The sequence below is a fragment of the Schistocerca gregaria genome, chromosome X (genome assembly GCF_023897955.1).
Source record: "Schistocerca gregaria isolate iqSchGreg1 chromosome X, iqSchGreg1.2, whole genome shotgun sequence".
Lineage (NCBI taxonomy): Eukaryota > Metazoa > Arthropoda > Insecta > Orthoptera > Acrididae > Schistocerca > Schistocerca gregaria.
In genome coordinates, this window is record NC_064931.1 from 723,875,342 (window position 1) to 723,896,426 (window position 21,085).

Here is a 21,085-nt window from a genome sequence, read left to right on the forward strand (position 1 = left end):
CGACACTGTCACGAATAAAACAATGATCCATATATACAATAAGTTTCCTTTAATGTACTTCTATGGTCACAAACATTTTGTTAACAGATTACCTGTTTTAGCCTGTAATAACCAATATCAGATCTGTGTTATAAAAACAACGTCCTGATGTATTGCGGCCATAGTGGCATCGTCAAATGTTAAATGCAGAATCAGCACAAGCATCCTCAAGTATATATAAATAACATCATATGCCCGAGTCATGTTGTCAGTAGCACTGACTTTGTTTGTATAAAATAGATCTGATGGTGGTCATTATAGACCGAAACCGATAATCTGTTAACAAAAAGTTTGTGACCACAGACGTAAATTAAAGGAAACTTAAAAGTTGTTTCCTTAGCAGTAGTTGGATTAAACAGGATCCATGAGTGTAAACTGTATTGATCTTGAAAAATGTACATTAAAGTTTTTGATGGGTAGATTCCTCACTTGAAAATAAAGGTGTCTGAGCTTAGATTCAAGGGGAGCAGAGAATGGCAGAATAACTCTTGTGAAAAGAAAAATGTAACTTTGTTGTCACACAAAATAACTAAGATAAATGTGGACTGTTTGATGGTGCATGTCTGTGAAATCAAAATCTGCTGGATTACATTCAGTTCAGTGTTGTTCCACCATGTGCATTATAATCTGCTTAGATCCTGCTTGGAATGCTGTCGACTAGGTGGCTGAGATATTTCTGCTCAAACCTGTCCCAATGTTCAGTGAGGGCCTTCCTGAGATCTCACACAGTATGTGTAAGAGGAGGTGCAGGAAGAGGGGGTGTCCTGCAGTGACTGTAAATTTCAACTGGTCCCATGTGTCATGTTGGGTTCATGTCATCAGATACTGCAGGCCATTCCAATCTACATCTACACTTCACAAGCCACTTTGTGGTGTGTGATGAGAGTACTTTGTGTACCACAGTCACTTCTTCCCTTTCCTGCTCCAATCGCAAATAGTTCATGGGAAAAACAATTTGCTGGTAAGCCTCCGTGTGGGCTCGAATCTATCTAATTTTATCTTCATGGGCTTTTCATGAGATGTACATAGGAGGAAGCAATATATTTGTTCCTCTTCTAGGAATGTACAGTCTCCCAATTTTAACAGTAAACCGCAGACTGCCTCCCTTGCAGTGTGTGCCACTAGCATTGGAATTGGTTGATCATCTCCTTGATGCATTCATGCATACTAAATGAACATGTAACAGACCATGCTGCTCTTCTTTGGATTGTACCTATTTCCTGTATCAATCCTGTGTGGAATGGATTCCAAACTGATCAGCAGTATTTGAGTACTGGTTGGATATGGGTTTTGTAAGCTACCTGCTTTGTTGCTGGACTATATTTCCGAAGGAGTCTTCCAGCGAATCTCAGTCTGGCATCTGCCATTTTTGTGATTAGTTTCATGTGGTTGTTACACTTTAAATAGCTCCATACACATACTCCTAGATATTTTATGGAAGTAAATGCTTCCTGTGATGGTACTGCAATTGTATAATCATCCAGTAATGGGTCTTTGTGCCTACTTATACTCAGTACACTACATTTATGTTAAGGGTCAGTTGCCACCCCTGCACCAAGTGTTGATCCTCTGCAGGTGTTCCTGAATTTTGCTACCATTGTCAAGCATTGCAACTTCTCTGTATACAACAGCATCCTCTGTGAAAAGCCTCAGAGATCTTCCAGTGTTGTCTACAATGTCATTCATAAGTATTATGAAAAGTAACAGACCTATATCATACCCATGGGATACATCTGAAGTAACTTTTACATCCGATGACTTCTTTCCATTCAGAATAACATGCTGTCTTCTGTTTGGTAGAAGCACTTCAGTGCAGTCACACAGTTGGTCAGACATTCCATATTTTGTTCATTAGGCAGCAATGTGGGGCTGTATTGAATGCCTTCTGGAAGTTGAGGAACATGGTATCTATCTGTGCGCATGTATCTACTGCTTTCTGGGTCTCATGGACGAACAGGGCAAGTTAGGTCCCACACGATCATTGTTGTTGGAGCCCATGTTGATTTTTACAGTGGATGTTTCGGTCTCCAGAAATGTCATAATATGCAAGCATAAAACATGTTCTAAAATTCTACTACTGATGGATATCAGAGATATAGGCCTATAGTTTTTTGTGTTTGTTCAACTACCCTTCTTGAAAACAGGAATGATCTGTGCTTTTTTTCCAATCATCAGGAACCCTTTGTTCCACGAGGTACCTATGGCCCACTGCTGCTAGAAGAGGGGAAGTTCTTTTGCATACTCTATGTAGAACTGTATTGGTATCCTGTGAGATCAGTGGCCATCCCTCTGTTGAGTGATTTCAGATGCTCTTTTGTTATTCATGCAATGATTTAAATGAGGTACTACTATGCAGACTTCGTTTGTGAAACAGTTTTGGAAAAACACAATTAGTATTTCAGCTTGTTCTGTGTTGTCCTCTGTTTCAATGCCATTATGGTCAGAGTGTATTTGGACAGATGGCTGTGGTCTGTTTACTGATCTAACATGAGACTGAAACTTTTTAGAATTTTCTGTCCAACAGTTAACAGAATTTTACTTTGGAATTTGTTGAAAACTTCACGCATGTGTCTCTTTATGCTAATTTTGGCTTGATTTAATTTTTGTTTGTATGTGAGGCTTTGGCTTTGCCTAAATTTGTGTGAAGCTCTCTCTGCTTTCATAGGAGTTACCTGACATGGCTGCCAGACTGTGGTGGGTCTTTTCTATCCCCACAACTTTACTTGACATGTAAGTGTTTAAAGTGTATTGTACAGTGACCTTGACCTTTGTTCTTTGATACTCAACATTGTTTGGGTGGGCATGAAATTTTCGTGCTAACTGCTCAGGTAATCTGAAATACATGTCTTATCACTCTTGTTAAGCAGAAAGTGCTTCCTACCTTTCTTTGTATTCCTATTTACAGCTGTATTCACTGATGCTGTAACAGCTTAATGATCACTGATTCCCTGTTCTGCGCTAATTGAGTTGAAAGGTTTGAGTCTGTTTGCCACCAACAGATCTCTATGTTGTTACCGTCACAAGTGAGTTCTGTGACTAACTGCTCCAGGTAATTTTCAGATAAGGCATTGAAAACAGTTTCACATGATTCCCTGTCCCTTCTAACTTCCCTACTGACTTGAGTCACACAGTCTATAGCTGGCAAGTTAAAATATCCATCTAAAACTGTAACACAACCAGTAAATTTACTCAAAATATTCTCCAAGTTCCCCACAAATGTTCCACCATATCTACTGCTGAGGTAGGGAGCCTATAAAAGCATCTTTCTATAGATGCTCCTGCAGTTAAATAATACTATATTAACTATGTTTGACCCACATTTAATGCTTGTTTTCACCTAAATTATTTCACGCTCCAAATCTCTGCTAATCTCACTAGATGGTATTGTACTTTTTATGCCTATAAACACACCTCTACCTCCAGCATTCAATTTATCTTTGCAAGGTACATTCCGATCAGAATTTAGTATTTCATTGCTGTTGACATCTGGTTTCAGCTAGCTATCTGTGCCAAGTACTATTAGGGCATTGTGATCATTTGTAAGTGAGGCTAGTTCTAGGACCTTTATATAGATGGTCCTGTAGTTAAATAATACTATATTAACAAACTGCTACAAAGACTGCTACCCTTTCTTGGGTTGGACACACCTTGTCTGGCATGTGGAGAGATTTCTCTATTTTTAAAAAACCAGCATGTGCATGCCATGTATACTCTGCTACCCTAGTTGCCACTTCCTGTGCATAGTGCATGCCTGACCTAACAAGGGGGAGGGAGGGTCCTACAATTCTCCACCCAATAGCTAAGGTCAAGAAATCGACTTGCAAGATTGTTACAGAATTGTCTGAGCCTCTGGTTTAAACCTTCCACTTGACTTTGAACTAGAGGACCATGATCAGTTCTGAGAATGGTTTTCAAAATGATAGCTTTCTTTCCACATCCCAGTCGAGGCTAACTGTCTTCACCAAATCTGCCAGCTGCCTGTAAGAACCAAGGATGGGCTTTGAATTCAGGAGGCAGGTACCATTTGTGCCTACATGAGACATGAGTGGCAGCAGGGTGCACCCATAATACTCATTTTCTGCTGGCAGAACCTCTTCCACATCTCGTATGGGATTTGAAGCAAGCATACAGAGTGGATACAGACCAATATATCCCTGAGAGGCAAGCACACAGAGTGGATACTGGTCGATATATCCCTGAGAGGCTCCATCACCTTCCTAACATTGGAGCTCCCAGTAACAAGCAATCCCACCCTCTGTGCATATCCGAACCTCTCAGAAAGATTGGCCACAGGCGAGGTTGTGTCATGCTGGTTCAGATGTACTTTCAGCAGTAGGCAGTACCTCAAACCTGTTTTGATATTCTTGGTCAGTGCTATAGGCCCCATGCAGATGAGGTTATGAAGAATGGTGGTTTCAGAGTTCTGTTCTCCAATGTTTCATTTGAAATTAAATACTGAATTCAATACTGTGTAACTTCATATTCTGTTAGAATTTAATGTGTAGTATGATTTATAATTAACTACATTTTACAGGTATTGCCTTCTGATTTGGTTCCAAGCAAGTGAGATGATGGATGTTATATTTCGAACACAGGGCCGCTTGGATAACAAGTGGCTTAAAACTGACCTACAACAAGCATTTACTCCCGAGGGTCTCTCCCAGCTGTGGAATGAGCTCATTAAGGATGGTGAGGTGGCTGGCTCTTTCAGTGATGGATTGCTCAACTCTGTTGGTGTCATGGCTAGAAAAGGCAAGTTTTTTTTAATAAATAAAGTATCTACAACATTTGACTTTTGTGTGTAATTCATTTCCTAATACTCAGACTATATAGTCATGCAGCAACAAATGGAAAAAAAAATATGGTTTGAGGGCATTATGTGAATTTTAGCAAAGCAATTTATATTGGAAAAATCCAGATTTGTTTGTGTAGCAACATTTATCAACATTGCAGTGTTGAAATATTAGTGTAATGCCAAGACAACATATGCACACTGAAGATTGTTGTTATTGGTAATCACAGTGCACTGAACTTCAAAGTGTTTACTGCATTTTCCAGTAATTCGGCGATGTGTGTTAATGCAATTGGAGTCTTAGTGAAGTGTTCCCATGTGCATACCACTCGATCCCAGCTAGGACATGTTTTCAACATCATGGGAATCCACATGGTGGAAGCCAGAATCACAGTATGTGAATGTTCCTGCAGAATGACTCTCCACCACTGACATAAGTGGCACATATGTGCCAGTCCATTCTGTGGAATCAGAGCACTAAGATGGATTGACATGGAGGCATAACAGAATGACACAAATAAGCTGTAGTGTTTGAAAATTCCCATGACAACACTGTGAATGAACTCAATAGATTTGTTGGTGTTTCTTAACCAATAGGGACTGAAGTCGCATTTCACCTCTTGTTGATGAGAATCTGTTTTAAACCTGATAAGAATGGCTGCTGTTGGTGAATGCAGGTCCATCTCGACCGAGTTCCACATGAACACTTTGGAGGGTACTGCACATATCGACATTTGGAGTCAGGTATCATGTGAATGGCAATTGCTCACAGAAGAACGTATTGTTGCTTGTTGCACATCTTAAATGGCCTAACAACACAGAAATCGCACCGTAACTGATTGTAGGTGTGTTGTGTGGTCCAGCAAGTTGCAGTTTTGCCTCTTTACAAATGGTACGAGGCATAAAGTGCACTGATGACCCCGTGAGATGTTTAACCCCAGTGTGTGGAGAGTGTAATTCAGCCTGCTGATGTTTCTGTAATGTTTTGAGGGTGTTATTTGGACCATGACATGGAACCGCTCATTTGGGTTACCACAAATATGAACCAGAATGTTTATTTCAACATGATGAGCATCCAGGTGTTACCCTTTCTTCTGTAGCTTCATGGTGAGTTTGCTCAGGACACTCATCTCTTCCAAGATGACAGTAGTTGTGTTCAAAGGGCTGAATGCATACATTCCTGATTTAATGAACTCTGAGCCACTGCATCTCAAATAACTCCTTAAATCCTCAATCTCAATAATAATTTTTTGTCCAGTGTGCTGATGAGGAGGATGTAGTTTAAAACAGGTGACATTTGAAAATGTGGGATTTTAGAAGAGACAAGGAAGGTAATTTGTAAATCCGAGATAAGGGAAGCTCAGACTGCTAACAGATCTGGTACTATTGTACAATTGTTTTTATTTCTGGTCGGCGATCACAGTAATATTCTTTTACTTGTGTCTAGTTTTGACTTCCAGTTTCTAAAGATGGCCAGTGTATGTCCGAAACTGGTCATGATTATAATTGTATTTCTGTGTTTGTATCTAGCACAAATAAAAAGAACTATACAGTTTGTCTATCACTTTTCTCCATGAACATTTTTTCCCTGAATAGCTACAACTAAGATTAATTAGGTAGTAAGAGATCCAAATAATGATGAAACACACATTCTGGGGAAAGGACCACATAAATAATTACAAACTATAAAAACATGAATGATTTAGGAGTGAAGGAGACCACTTACTGAATGGTAGAGTCATTGAGTCATCAACAGACACACAAAAATGAATGAAAACTTGCCATCTCTTGGATGACTGTGCGCAGCTATGCTGTGCAAGTAAACAATACTGGGATTGCAGTTTGGTTGTGAGCAGTAGTGAAATGTTGTCATGTGCAATGGGTAGAGGGATAAAGAGGCGAAGATTGGGAGAAGGGGTTGGGAAGGGGCAAATGGCAGCTTGGAGCGAGGTGGCAAGTGTGGGGGATAGGAATGTGGGAGGGAGAAGCAGCAGTTGCACAGAATAGGAATGCAGCTCACGGACACAGGCCAGCAAGTTTTTGCAGCGCACAGTTATAACATGGAGGAATTATTGTGAGCGAGTGACAGGACAGAGGGAGGGGAGAGTTTTGGGTAGGGGGCATGGGTACATTGGTTTAACACAGACTGAACCCAGGAGGATTCCAGGAGTGAAGGATGTGTTAGAAGGATGACTCTCATCTGCATAATTTAGGAAACATGGCACTGGAGGGAAGAATCTAGATGGCACGGGTCGTGAAGCAGCCATTGGACTGGTCCATTTTATGCTGAGCAGCATGTTCCACTATTTGATAGTCAACTCTGTTCACCACAGTTTGGTGATGGCCATTCATTTCTATGGACAGCTGGTTGGTGACTATACCCATATAAATGTTGTGCAGGAATTGCAGCAGAGCTTATCCGTGACATGGCTGCTTTCACAGGTAGCCTTGCCTCTGATGGGATAGGATAGCCTTGACACAACTAGACTTGGATGTCCTGGGTGGTATAGGGGCAGACCAAGATGTTGTTTGCATTGGGTGCACGGCAGAATACCACTTTGGAAGGGTGAGAAGGATCGTGAGTAGGCTGTCTCTCCTTCCTGGGCATCATGATAGTTAATTGAAGCCCTGGTGAACCACATGGTTCCAGGGTGGTATTGGGTGATGCCTGTCTGGATAGCGATGCATGTTAAAGTTCCTGCTTCTGGGACAGAGAGGTGCACTGGGCCCGGTTCAAATCTGCCGAGTGGATTGATGACGAGGGCCAGGGTGCAACTGGCTCTTGGGGATGTGGAGGGGGGGGGGGGGGGGGTGTTATATGTGGCAAGGAAATTCTCGTCACTGCAAGTACTCCTTCTACAGGTGCCCAGGCTAAATGGGAGCAATATTTTGATATAGAAGGTGTGGCAGTTGTCAAAAGGGAAGTACTGTTGCTTGTTAGTAATCTTAGTATGGACAGAGGTATGGATGAGGCTGTCAGAAGGGTGGAGGTCAGTGTCCAGGAAGGTGGAATGTTGTGCTGAGGAACACCAGGTGAAGTGGATGGGAGAGAAGGTGTTCAGATTGTGGAGGAATGAGGACAGGGTGTCTTGGCCCTGGAGTCACATCCAAGAAGATATCATCAATGAACCTGAACCAAACAAGGGATTTGAGTTTTGGGAGGCTATAAAGATTTCTCTCTAGATGGCCGTAAATAGGTTGGCATAGGAGAGTGCCGTGCAGGTGCCCATGGTTGTGTCACAGACTTGTTTATATGGTATATCTTCCCCTCAAAGGAGAAGCAGTTGTGTGTGAGAATATAACTGGTAATGAGTATAAAGAATGAGGGTGTGTATTTGGAGTAATAAGGATGTGGGAAGGCATAATGTACGTTAGCAGTCAGGCCTCGAGTATGTCAGATGTTGGTGTATAGGGAGGAGGCATCGTGAGTAAGGATCCACGTGGTAATTGGGTTGGTACGTTCAAGAGTGTATCTATGATGTGATAGGCTAGACTACGGGCAAGATTCTTTCTGTGGGAGCATAGTAGCCAGCTACAATGGAGTTTCCGAAACTTTTGGGTTTATAGATTTTGGGAAGCATGTAGAAGATGGGTGTGGAGTGGGGGCATTGCGGTGTTGAGGGAGGAGCCAGGGCAGAGATTGTGGGATGAGAGAATTTGAGTAGAAATAGGAGATTATGTGGGACTTCTGAAATGGAATGATTATGGCATAGCTTTTAGGTGAAGGACTCCGACAGTTGAAACATTTTGTGAGATAGTCACTGCAGTTCATCACAATAGTGGTGGAGCTTTTGTTTGCACTGAGGATGATTAAATCACAGTCTGTCTGTCTTGAGGTTTCAAATGAAATGTAAAAGAGAGAGATAGAAATGAAATACCTAAATCTGCCATTGTTTTCATATAACTGATTGTGGGAGGGTGGAAGGAGTAAAGGTAAGCTGAACAACAAAAGTAGTTAGTTGAAGCCAAGTGGTTATCAGAAACCAAGCTTCCACTATATAGCAGACTCCAACACTCAGAGTTGTGAGGTACCAGTGCTGGAATGAAGAAACATGTAGTGAGATAGGCACGTAGTCTGCAGCTGTTATGTTGTAGTGTAGTATGCAACATGATCTTTTGTGCTATTGGTATAAATTATTTGTGTACGTTCTTTATGAAGGAAAAATTTGTGCTTATCTAACTGACTTAGAAAACTGCACAGTTCCATGGCATATGACACCTAGATCTGAGAAAAAACTAAGAAAAAAATTATTTTTGAATCTGAGTACTTTTTTAAACATTTTTTGTTTAATATTCCAGGTGAGAGTGGTCATTATTATTGTGGTTTGCGAGTGCTTACTTGTGCTTGTTGTGATGGTGTTTGTGGACCTCAAAGTGGATGTAACTGTGGAGCTTGCCAACAACTTGATCAAGAAATGGCATCTCTTGAAGAAAACAAGCTTTCAGAACCACCTCCATCCCAGCCACAGCTTGACAGATGGGTGTGGGGTCCTCAGCCAAGTAAGATATTTGCCAAATTTTACTCCTGCCATCCATTTCAGTTGGATAGTTGTGTATCTATTGGAGTGGGGGGACAAAAATATGGAAACACCACAGAAATGCATGCTTGAAAATAAATGTAGGTGCTAGCCAAGCCCACAGATTGCACTGTTGTTACCTGTGCAATGCCCTTGATAAATTGCAAGTGTCAGTTGTGGTCAGAGCAGTGTTCTTTGTAGTTGTGAGCTTTATGTCAGAGCTCAGTGCATTCAAATGTGAACAAATTGTTGGTAACCTAGGTAGCTGAAGTGTTTGGTGTTGCAGGAGGCACCGTATCAAAAATTTATACCACATACAGGGAAAGTAGAGTAACATCATCCACAAAGCCACAACGCTGATGAAAGTGTGTGTTTAGTGATTATCACAACCAGTCATTGAAGACTGTGATGAAAATTGAGAGAACAACGGCTGCAAAAGTTGCTTCACAACAAAATGTCACACTTGCCAATCCCGTTGGCAACATACAATGTGAAGGGAGCCCCATAAGCAGGGAATTGCATGATGAACTGGAATTCCATAATCACTCATCAGTGATGCAAATGCCCATAATAGGAAAATGTGGTACCAAAGCCCTAAAACCTGGACTGTGGAGCAATGGTAGAAAGTCATTTGGTTGGATGAGTCTTGTGTTTGTTGCTGTTTGCAATTTCTGGCTGAGTTTACATCCCAAGAGTGAAACATGGTGGGGGTCAGTGATGAGTTGGGCAGCTGTATTTTGGTATTCCATGGGCCCCATACTTGCTCTGTAAGGTCACATTACTGCCAAGGCTTATGTGAGCGTTTCAGATGATCATGTCCATCCCATGGCACTGTTTTTGTTCCCCTATGGTGATGCTGTGTTCCAAGACAACAGGTCCCTTGTTCACACAAGCTGTATAATCTAGGACTGGTTTTGTGAGCACGAGGATGAATTGTTGCATCTTCTCTGGCCACCACACTCACCAGGCCTCAACATCATTATATTATTGAGCGTTTGTGGTCTACTTTAGAGAGAAGTGTTTGTGATTGGTATCCAGCACCGTCATTGTTTCATGAACTTGCCACTATTGTACAGGAAGAATGGCATAAGATTCCCTTGAAAACCATACAGGACCTGTATTTATCCATTCCAAGACAATGGGAAGCTGTTTTGAATGACAACTGTTTTTCTACACCGAATTAGGCGTGGTAATGTGTTTTTGGTGTTTCCGAATTTTTGTCTACCCCCTATACATAAATATGTCATCCCATACTAATATTATAGACGTAGTATGTGGTACTTACTGTTCCACTGTAGTGTGGTTTTGAAAATGTAGTATCCCTTTGTCATGCTTTGATTGTGATTGCAGGGAGGAAGTATATATAAGATTGCTAAAGTAAACTACTGCACAAAGCCATCACTTATAAGTGTCATCTCACATGATTTTTCCCCTACTTCTTATTGATGTCTGGCATATTTTAATTAATGTTTCTGGGAATCGCAAATGTGAAGAGAATACACAACACTGAAATTAATTTCATACCATAAATTACATACATGACAATACACGTATGATGAGGCATGTATAACTAACTGTTCATGATCTCTGACTTTGAGTATTCATTATGATGTGAAGCCCCTAGATGCTGCAAACATTGTGGTGTGGTATCAGAGAGCATAGATATTTTTCTGGGCAGTCTCTCACCATTTGATTTGTATGCAAGACTGAAAATTACAAACAGCAGTAGATGGAGAGCCATGATAAATTACTAACCAACCACATCCCAAATATGCTCTGTAGTGATATGTCAGGTGAACATGGCAGATGGGGAATCAGTAGTCATTCTTTGAAGAAGACTTGCACTTTTCTTGCCACGTGTGGATGGACATTATCATACTAAAGGAGAAGCCCTAAAATCTCTGGTGTAGTGGCTGCAGTTAAGGCTATCCCAATACATTGGAGTGAATATTACATATTATATGCAATGCCAACCCAAACCATCAATTTAGTACTTTTTTCACTATGCCACACGGCAATACAGGCTACCGAATTGTGATCACCAGCACTGTCTGAGGTGTGTTGCCATAACTGTTGGACACGTTGAAACAGAAATCTTCTAAAAATTCTATATATTGTCACTCAGCATGGCAGTGGTGCTATTTATGTCTATGTAATAGGATTTGTTAAATATTAATCATTTATTTCTTTTACCCTATTCTATAAATCCTATGTTTAAGTATTTCATTCTGGGTGTTTTGTATATTTGCTTTTCACTTGTGGGAACTAAATTAACTATAACTCTAAACAAAGTAAAATCTAATTTGAATTGTTTTGCTTTGAAGAATACATAGTCCTGTACACACAGTTAATTTGAATACAGTGGTCAACCTTCCCCTTATACATACCTCAATGTGAACATTCAGATCATCACTTTGATTTGATTTTTTTATTTGGTCCTGTTGATTACACATTGTACAAAAATTGTACTAGTAATATAGGGTGTGTCAAGTGAAATAATGAAAAATTATGTGGGCATTTTATATATCATACAAATATACTTATTTTCTATGAATGATTGATTGCGAACAATATTACAATCTGCATATTAATGGTATAAGTTCAAGTGAATGCCTAAAATAGTAGAATGAATGGAAGCACACATTTTTATCCCAATGCCAGAAATAAATAATGAAATTTACATTTTGTCATTATGAGTTAGATGAAAATACAAAATTTTTATTTTCATCACATAAAATTTCAAGTGAATAATTGCTAGTATAGAATAAATGATAATACAAATTTTCACATATGATATAAATAAATTTACATTTTATTGCTATAATAGTTTTTAGTTTCATTTCGGATTTCTGCATGTTATTAATTTCCTTTTTTCATACTAATGGAAAGCTTGTTGAATACTTTTATTCCTGACTCAGTTACTTCCCTATGGACTTTTGTGATGGTTGCAGAGCCTTAGTGAAGATTTTTCATCTCTCTTGTGTTAGGCTTGTGAATGTCACAGATTTTCTGGAATAATTCCTTGTTGCTGGCTGAAACATCAGCAGTGAGTATATATATTCATTTGTAACAGTAAATATCCTGAGAGTTCTAAAGAGACCTCTGCAGGGTGTTCTGTTAGAGACCCAACATATTAACCTCACTGTTCATTTTCATAGTTTGAAGACACTTTCAACTCATGTAGAATTTCCCCAGAAGATAATACCACAGGGGAGTACAGAATGAAAATATACAAAATATGACAAAAGCAATATTTCTCTGTTTACAAGTTGAGAAATAGCTCTCAGGACAAAACACACTGTGCTAAGTTTTTTGACCATCTGATCAATTTGCTCTGTCCATATTAGGTGGCTGTCTTCTTGGATGCCTAAGAATTTGGTATATGTTGTTTCATAAATTTTTTGGTTTTTGATCTCCATTTCAGGAACTTGAGTTTTTTATTTACTGACTGAAACTGTGTAGTGTTAGTTTTTGAAAAATTTAGGTTAGGCTATTTGCTGTGATCCGTTCGTGTACTTAGTTATTGACTGTCAGGGCTGTATCCTGCATTACAGCATTGATTAGAATACTCATATCATCGAAAAACATGACTACTTTCGCTCTGTGATTAATTGTAACGGGTAGACCATTAATGTTACTCAGGAAAATCAGTGGCCCATGTATCAAGCCCTGGGGGGACTCTGTATTTTACATTTCTCCAGTCTGAGTTTACTGTTGCACCTGCCTCAATAAGATAACTCTTTGCTTCCTGTTGTGGAAATTAGATTCTAGCCATGTTAAAGGTTTTTTCTTTGATGCCATAGTGTGGAAGCTTTTTTAGCTATGTGTTATGATCTACACAGTTGAAAGCTTTAGCAAGGTCACAAAAGAGCCCCATGGGATACCTTCTGAGATTTAATTCACCCAGAGTTTCATCTGTTAGGTTAAGCATAGCTCTGTCTGTGGACAATTTCCCTATGAAAGCCAAACTGTAGATGTCAGTAAGCCATTTTGTGTCATATGGCGGTAAACCCTACCATAAACTATGGGCATCACTGTTGCATGTTTCAGTCTGTCTGGAAATGTCCCAGTTTTCATTGACTGGTTACATAAATTCCATGACATGTGACTGATTATGTCTGCGCACAATTTAAGAATCCAATTTGATATTCCATCATATCCAGAGCTTTTAAATAATTTTATGATTTTTTTTCAGTTTCTTTAGGGGTTCTGTTCTTGAAATGAGGTGCTGTATTTGGTGTGATTTGCATGTTTTTTTAGTATCTCTGTGGCTTCTGTGGGAGACTGTTTATTACCGTTCTCTGTTCTTTCAGCTACAGTGAGGGAAAAGTTATTAAAATGAGAGGTGGCAACTTTTTGATTATTGTTGTCTGAAGCACTACTAGAGGACTGTGGAGTTCCTACTTGTTCAGACTTTATATTTGTCTCACTTTTTATGATGTTCCATATGGTTTTTACTTTATTGTTTGACTTGCTGCTTTTTTTCTGCATAATGCATTAGTTTGGAATTCCTTATTACACACATTAAAATTTCACAGTACACTTTGTAATGTTGTTTCACTGCTTGGATTGTACAAGCCCTTTGTTCTATTCACAGGTCCGTCTTTTCAGCACATGATATTTTGATGCCAGATATTATCCACTCTTTCCTTCCACGAAAGACTGATTTCATTTTAATGTATCTTTTGGGGGAAGCAGGCTTGAAAATGTTTGTGAAATAAGTCCAGGAATGAATTGAATTTCTGTCATTGTAACTGCCCAGTACACTTTTTCCCATTTTTCATCGTGTAAACTGGTTCTAAACCAGCTAGTAGATTCCCTGTTTATTATTCTAACATGTTTAACCTGGGTTTGATCATTTACTGTTTTTCTGCTGACGAGTTTTAAAGTTGTCACTTGACCATTGTGATCAGACAGACCATTTATTGTGGCTGATGTTTTTACATCATTGTAATTTGTGGAGTCCAGGAGCAGATTATCAACCAAGGTCTTGCTGTGCCCAAATACTCTTGGGAATGAAACCATTGGGAGTAGGTTGAAAGTTGAGAACAATGATTCTAGTAGTTTATGACAGTTACTATTTGAAAGAAAATTAATGTTAAGATCGCCACATACTATGATCTGACTGTTGTTCCTATAGAGGTTTGTAAGAACTAATTCCAGCTGCAAGAGGAACTATTTAATGTTTCGCACAGGTTTCCTGTAAACTGCAGTTATTATGAGGAACTGATTTTCCTGTTCTAATTTGACAGCAGAGCATTCTAAATGTTGTTCAATACAGTACTTAGATCACAAATCATAGATGTAGCTAAGAGTATTGTACATATAGATTGCCACCACACCTTGTCTTAAGTTGGTCCTGCAGTAGCAAGAAACAATTCAGCTGAGATAAAAGATAAGGCTCTGTTTGTTTTTGGGAGATTTAGCTTACTTTTGAGAGAAGTAGCCTGTAAAAGACTGGATTGGCCATGTCCTAGTATTGGTTTCATTTCTAAAGTTGACAGGGCAGGAAAAAGACATTAAGGAAGAGAATAGTTTTGATTAGTATGAAAGTGTTTGTATGCCATCAATACTTTTTGCAACACCTGCATATATGTGAATGTGCATGTTATTATTCACTACTGGTTTTGATCATGGACCATCTTCACAGTGCTAGCACAAAAATGGAAACAGAGTGGAAACTGTGAATCTCAAAACATTATATTTTCATGAGAAAATTATTAATCAGAAGAATTAAGTGTGCTACAGAAAAATATCTATTGTGACAAATTCATGAGACTTACATGCTATTTAACGAGGAAAGTATATGCCATTGCTGCCTTGAAAACATAAGAAAATTCATACTTAACACCACAATACAGGCTTAACCAAGCAGAAAACTATGTTGGAAACAAGAAAAAATGCAAGAGCAGTAAGTGCACAGCACCATTGCTGAGGCACAACAAAATCCAGTAGGCTAATCCACAAGAGTGGACGAAAGAAGCCACAAGCCAAAGTCAAAAGATCATAGGTCAAAGAAAAAGCTACAAAATGTATGTGTAGTGTAGTACTGTCACAGAGAGATATACATGCACTCAAATTACAATAAAAGAAAATACAGTTGTACAAGAATATTTTCTTTTCTAAGTACAATTTTTTTCAGTACAATATTATATAATATAATAGTCACACGATACCAATACAATGTCAAATGATAAAAACAAACCAACCATTTGGTGAAAACCACCATGTATGAAAATATGCACACACACACACACACACACAATATTATACAATACAACAGTTACAGGATGATATTGCAGTGTCACATGATACGACAATTTCACATGATAAAAACAAACCCACTGTTTGGTGAGAACTACAACATATCCAAATATACACAGATATGTAATGTTGAAAAATTATGTGAGACAATCCAGTTACCACAAATCATTCAGACTGATAGCAGCAAAACAATTGGAATGTCAAATCCATATGAGAGGTTCGGGGATACAAATAGTGTAACTGCATACTGCATATAGTAATATCTAATATAATAATCACGTTATACTATAAAAAATCAAGTGATATTACAATGTCACATAATTACAACAAACCAACCATTTGGTCAGAACTGTAAAAATACAGACACATATATTTTTGATACATTGTAAGAAGTAATACCACTAAAACAGAGAGCATAAAAACTAAACAACAGCCAAAAGAATTCCAGTGTCAAGTCCATATCAGAACTTAAAGGACACATGTAGTGCAACCAATTGAGACACCAAAGCTAAAAATCACTTCTAATGATGCTGTACAGAAACTGTAATTATTCATATTATTACATGTGTGACCCTACTATCGATCACTAAACATTTTTATTGAACTAATTTACCAGTAATCTGAACCAGGCATATACCCAATACACATTATATTATCCAACAGCATCATTTTGAAAATCTGAAAGCTATCATAAAGTACATACACATCTGTGATCATAACCACAGCTAGGATCACAATAGATATATTTTCTAAGTACACTTAATTTTCACTGAATAATAATTTTCATAAACATGTAATTAGTTTTGAGATTCACAGTGTTCACTTTGTTTCCGTTCTTGTGCAAGCACTGTGAAGATGGTCCATAATCGAAACTGGTAGTGAATAAATGTATTGTAAGGCAGCACAGTGTGTATGATGCATTTCTTCAAGTATATTGATGCTGTTGACAGTTGTTTGAATTTTTTTTTTGACATGCTGGGACTGTGATGTTGTGCTGGGAGGTTTGTGTTGTTGTTCGTAACGGATACCTTGAGGCCAAGTGGATCATGTGACGAGTCACAATTTGTAGCTAGCAGGTTGTCAGCTGTTTTTGACCATTTGCAGCCTCTACTATTAAGTAGATCTTCAGTGGCTCATCTCCCATGGTAGTAGTTGAATGCTCAAATAAAGTCACTGTGTTGTACACTGGTTTAACAGGTAACTTCCCATGCTGGTAACTCTTCTTGCTGTAACGTGACAATGCAGGTTTTCTAATTTTTTTAAAAAAATTACAAGCTCTGCAAGTCATATTGTTGGTGAAGTTACCAAAATATGTCACTACTTCTTCACATACATTACACAGGGTGCACCTGTGAAGGACAGGACTGCTATACATGTTTTCCTTGCAGAGTATTGGATGAACATGTACAGGTACATTAACTGGATACTAATATAAAAATCTAAATTAAATGATGCTGCCATCTGTATCAAAGGTGCACAAATATGGTATATCCTCCATTGTGTAGTAGACTTGTGAAATGAAACAATGGAAACTCCAAGTTGGAATAACAACAATAGTAGGAATAAGATAAATTGCTACTCACAGTAAAGATGACCTCTTGAGTCGCCAACATGCACAACAAAAAGACTGTTACACAAGTAGCTGTTGGCCAAAGCTTTCCTTGACAAAGAAAATATACACTCATTCTCATAGGCAAGCACACACCATGCACACTTGGGTGCCACCACTGGCATCTTCAGTGGACACAGCTGAGTGTGTATGATGAGTGCTTGCCTATATGAATGTGTGTATGTTCACTTTGCTGAGGAAGGCATTGGCCAATATCTACATCTGTAACAGCCTTTTCGTTGTGCCTGTCTGCAACTCAGCTGGTCATATTTACTGTGAGTAGCAGTCTTTGCTATTCCTAATACATATGTGTGAATAAATAAACTAATTCTACAGCCTTATTCATAAGTCAAGAGAACCAATAAAGAATTATGACAAACCACTAAAGAATTACGGCAAGTTAATTCACTGGTGGAGATGCAGCAGGTCTGGCTCTGTCGTGATTCACTTTGTAGGAAGTACCAGAAATTAGTTATATGTGGTGACTTCAATATAAATTTTGTATATGATGGTGCAAAAAAAAGGATGTCGGTAGATCTCATAAATTCATATGATCTGGTGCAGACTGTGTTTTTTCCAACAAGGGGGCAGGGGAACAGTAGCACAGCCATAGACAATATTTTTATTCATTCTTCATTACTAGATGGGCATTCTGTTAGTAAAAAGGTCAATAGCCTTCCAGACCATGATGCACAAATTTTAACACAAAAAGGCTGTAGTACACAAACAAATCTCACATGTAATTACAAACTATGTAGGAAAGTTTTTCCAACAGCAGTAGAGAGGTTTTTAAATCTTGTCAAGGAACAAGAGTGGCAGAATGTTTATAGTGCCAATAGCCGTTAACATAGATGATAAATATAATGTTTTCCTTAACACATTTGTCATGCTCTTTGAGAGTTGCTTTCCATTAGAACGTCCTAAATGGGGTACTAACAGTAATAGGCAGCCCAGATGGCTGACTAGTGGGATAAGGATATCATGTAGAACAAAGTGGGAATTATATCAAAATGTTAGAAGCAGTCACAATCAAGCTACAGTAGCCCATTACAAACAGTATTGTAAGGACTTAAAATTTTATTAGCAAGGCAAAGAGTATGTGATATGCAAATAGAACAGCTAATACAGGATAAAATTAAAACCATATGATCAGTTGTGAAGGAAATGTCTGGTCAGTAACACAAGGTCAACAACATAAAGTCAGTTTGCAGTAAAAATATTTCTCTTACTGATAAATCAGATATATGCACAGTATTTAACAATCATTTTCTGAGCATTGCTGGTGAATTAAATAACAATTTAGTTTCCACAGGGAATCATATAACTTTCTTGGCAAAAGCCTTTCTGAGATTGATGTCTGAAATACTCGTCTGTGATACAGACAAGAGGGAGATCGAGTCAGTAATTAAATGACTGAACTCATTCATATGATGGAGTGCCTAGCAGAATATTAAAGTACTGTGCTGCACATGTTAGTCCTGTATTTAGCCATATTTGTAATTTTTCCTTTAGGAATGGTCAGTTTCCTGAACGATTAACATACTCAGTAGCAAAGCCGCTTTATAAAAAGGGAGATAGAGATAATGTAGATAATTTTAGATCTATTTCTATGCTATTAGTGATTGCTAAAGTTATTGAGAAGGCTGTGTAATGTAAGGGTAATTGATCAATTTATATCACACGATCTGCTATCAAATATACAGTTCGGCTTTAGAAGCCGTTTAGCAACTGAAAATGCTGTATTCTCTGTGAGGTACTGGATGGGTTAAATGAAAAGTTTTGAACACTAGGCATATTTTTTTATTTAACTAAGGCATTTGATTGTGTTGATCACAAAATATTCCTCCAGAAGTTGGACCATTACGGAATACGAGGGATAGCTCACAATTGGTTCATCTCTTACTTTAGCAACAGACAGCAAAAGGTCATTATTCGCAATGTGGAGAATGGCTGTGATATGGGGTCTGAGTGGGGTACGGTCGAATAGGGGGTGCCACAGGTATCAGTGTTGGGGCCACTCCTGTTCCTTATTTATGTAAATGATATGCCCTCTACTATTACGCGTAACTCTAAAATATTTCTGTTTGCTGATGAGACTAGCTTGGTAGTAAAGGATGTTGTGTGCAACATTGCCTCGGTTTCAAATAGTGCAGTTCATGACCTAAGTTCATGGCTTGTAGAAAACAACTAACACTAAATTACAGTGAGACTCGGTTTTAATTTCACAGACTGGGCATATGATTAGTGAAATTGAACAGTTCAAATTTCTAGGTGTTCAGATAGATAGTAGGCTGTCACGGAAAGCCCATGTTCAGGATCTTGTTCAAAGACTTAATGCTGCCATTTTTACTATTCGAACAGTACCGGAAATAAGTGATCGTTCGACACAAAAATTAGTCTACTTTGCTTATTTTCATTCGCTTATGTTGTATGGAATTATATTTTGGTGTAAGTCTTCCTATTCTAAACAGATATTTTTGGCTCAGTAATGGGTAGTTCAGGCAATAAGTGGTGTAAGTTCACAAGCCTCTTGTCAACCCCTGTTCACGAGTCTGGGTAATATATTCCTTACTGTCATTTCTTATTAACAATATTATCTTAGTATACTCAGTTAATACTCAGCAGAAGTCCAATCTACATTTGGATCGCACTTCCTTGACTCTTGTGCAGAAAGGTGTGCAGTCTCCCGCTGCATCCATTTTCAATAAGCTACCACTCGAATTCAAAAATCTTGCAGTAATCCACGCATTTTCAAATTGAAACTGAAGAGTTTCCTCATGGGTCACTCCTTCTATTCTGTTGAGGATTTCCTTGAAAAATTAAGCTGATTCTTGTTTTATTGTTGACAGAGTTTACTTAAACTTATGGACTGATTTTTTTGGGTTCATAAACATTTACTTTTATCTGTTATTACTTTTATGTTGTAATTTCATGTACTGATATGTTCCATGACCTTGGCGATTTGCTCCTCAATTTGGTCCTATGGAACTTGATGTGTAAATAAAATATAAAAAATAAATAAATCACCACCACCACCACGACCACCACCACCACATCAGTTCATACAATGTGTGGTTTTTCCAACTTCTGCAGCTACACTCGTCTTGCACTGGGCCAAAGACATTCCTGAAGCGTTTTCATTCAGATACTAACAGTTTCTCATCGTCCATCTTTATAGTAGCATCACCATGTCCTAAATCTGTGGGTTTCAATCTCCTTGTGAATGTCTTTCTGTGGTGCCTTTTCTCTTGTCTCTGTCATGCATAATATTACCATGCAAACTAACTTTATAGACACATCCCATAGGATGTTTACAGACTTAGCCTGTGGACACTATCTCATCCGGTTCTGACTGCCAAGACCTCTGTCCAGTATATGTCAGGTGTCATGAGAGAAAACAGAAAATTTGTGTGCTGTCTTTCTCATTGCTCATTTTCTCTGTTTTCTGTGGTCTTTCCAACACAGGTTTCCTCTTCTCGGCGTATAAAATCCAAGCTCTCAGCTGCTTTTGATTCTTGAATGCTTCCCTTTTACTTAAACACTGATTGTCTTGCATCTGTAGTTCAGTTGCTTTCCATCTAGCTTTTGCAGCCTTCTCTCATGCCTCATTCAACTCTTTCTGCTTTGGCCTTTACTTTTCCTCTAATATTTCTACCACTACCTCTATTATATCTGCCTCTACTACCATTCGTTATTGTGTTCTCTTCCCCCCCCCCCCCCCCCCCCCCCTTCCTCTGTCTTGTTAAAGTAGTTCAAACCATCACAGACACTGAATTATGGTTTCACATCTGGAACCCTCGGCTTTTCTGTATTAGATTGTTACATTGATTATACAGCTGTGATGGTTTTCATTCATCAGTAGTG

The 21,085-nt window shown here is 38.6% G+C and overlaps 1 protein-coding gene across 2 annotated transcripts in view; it reads left to right on the forward strand.

Annotated features, from left to right (window-relative positions):
- The window catches only part of LOC126297739 (E3 ubiquitin-protein ligase HERC2), a 752,343-nt gene that overhangs the window by 15,348 nt on the left and 715,910 nt on the right, over positions 1-21,085 (forward strand). For both annotated transcript variants that reach the window (XM_049988889.1, XM_049988890.1), the window contains 2 exons: positions 4,574-4,791; positions 9,131-9,331. In XM_049988889.1, coding sequence (XP_049844846.1) covers positions 4,608-4,791; positions 9,131-9,331 — 385 coding nt within the window. In that variant the 5' untranslated portion in view covers positions 4,574-4,607. The remainder of the gene's footprint in view (positions 1-4,573; positions 4,792-9,130; positions 9,332-21,085) is intronic.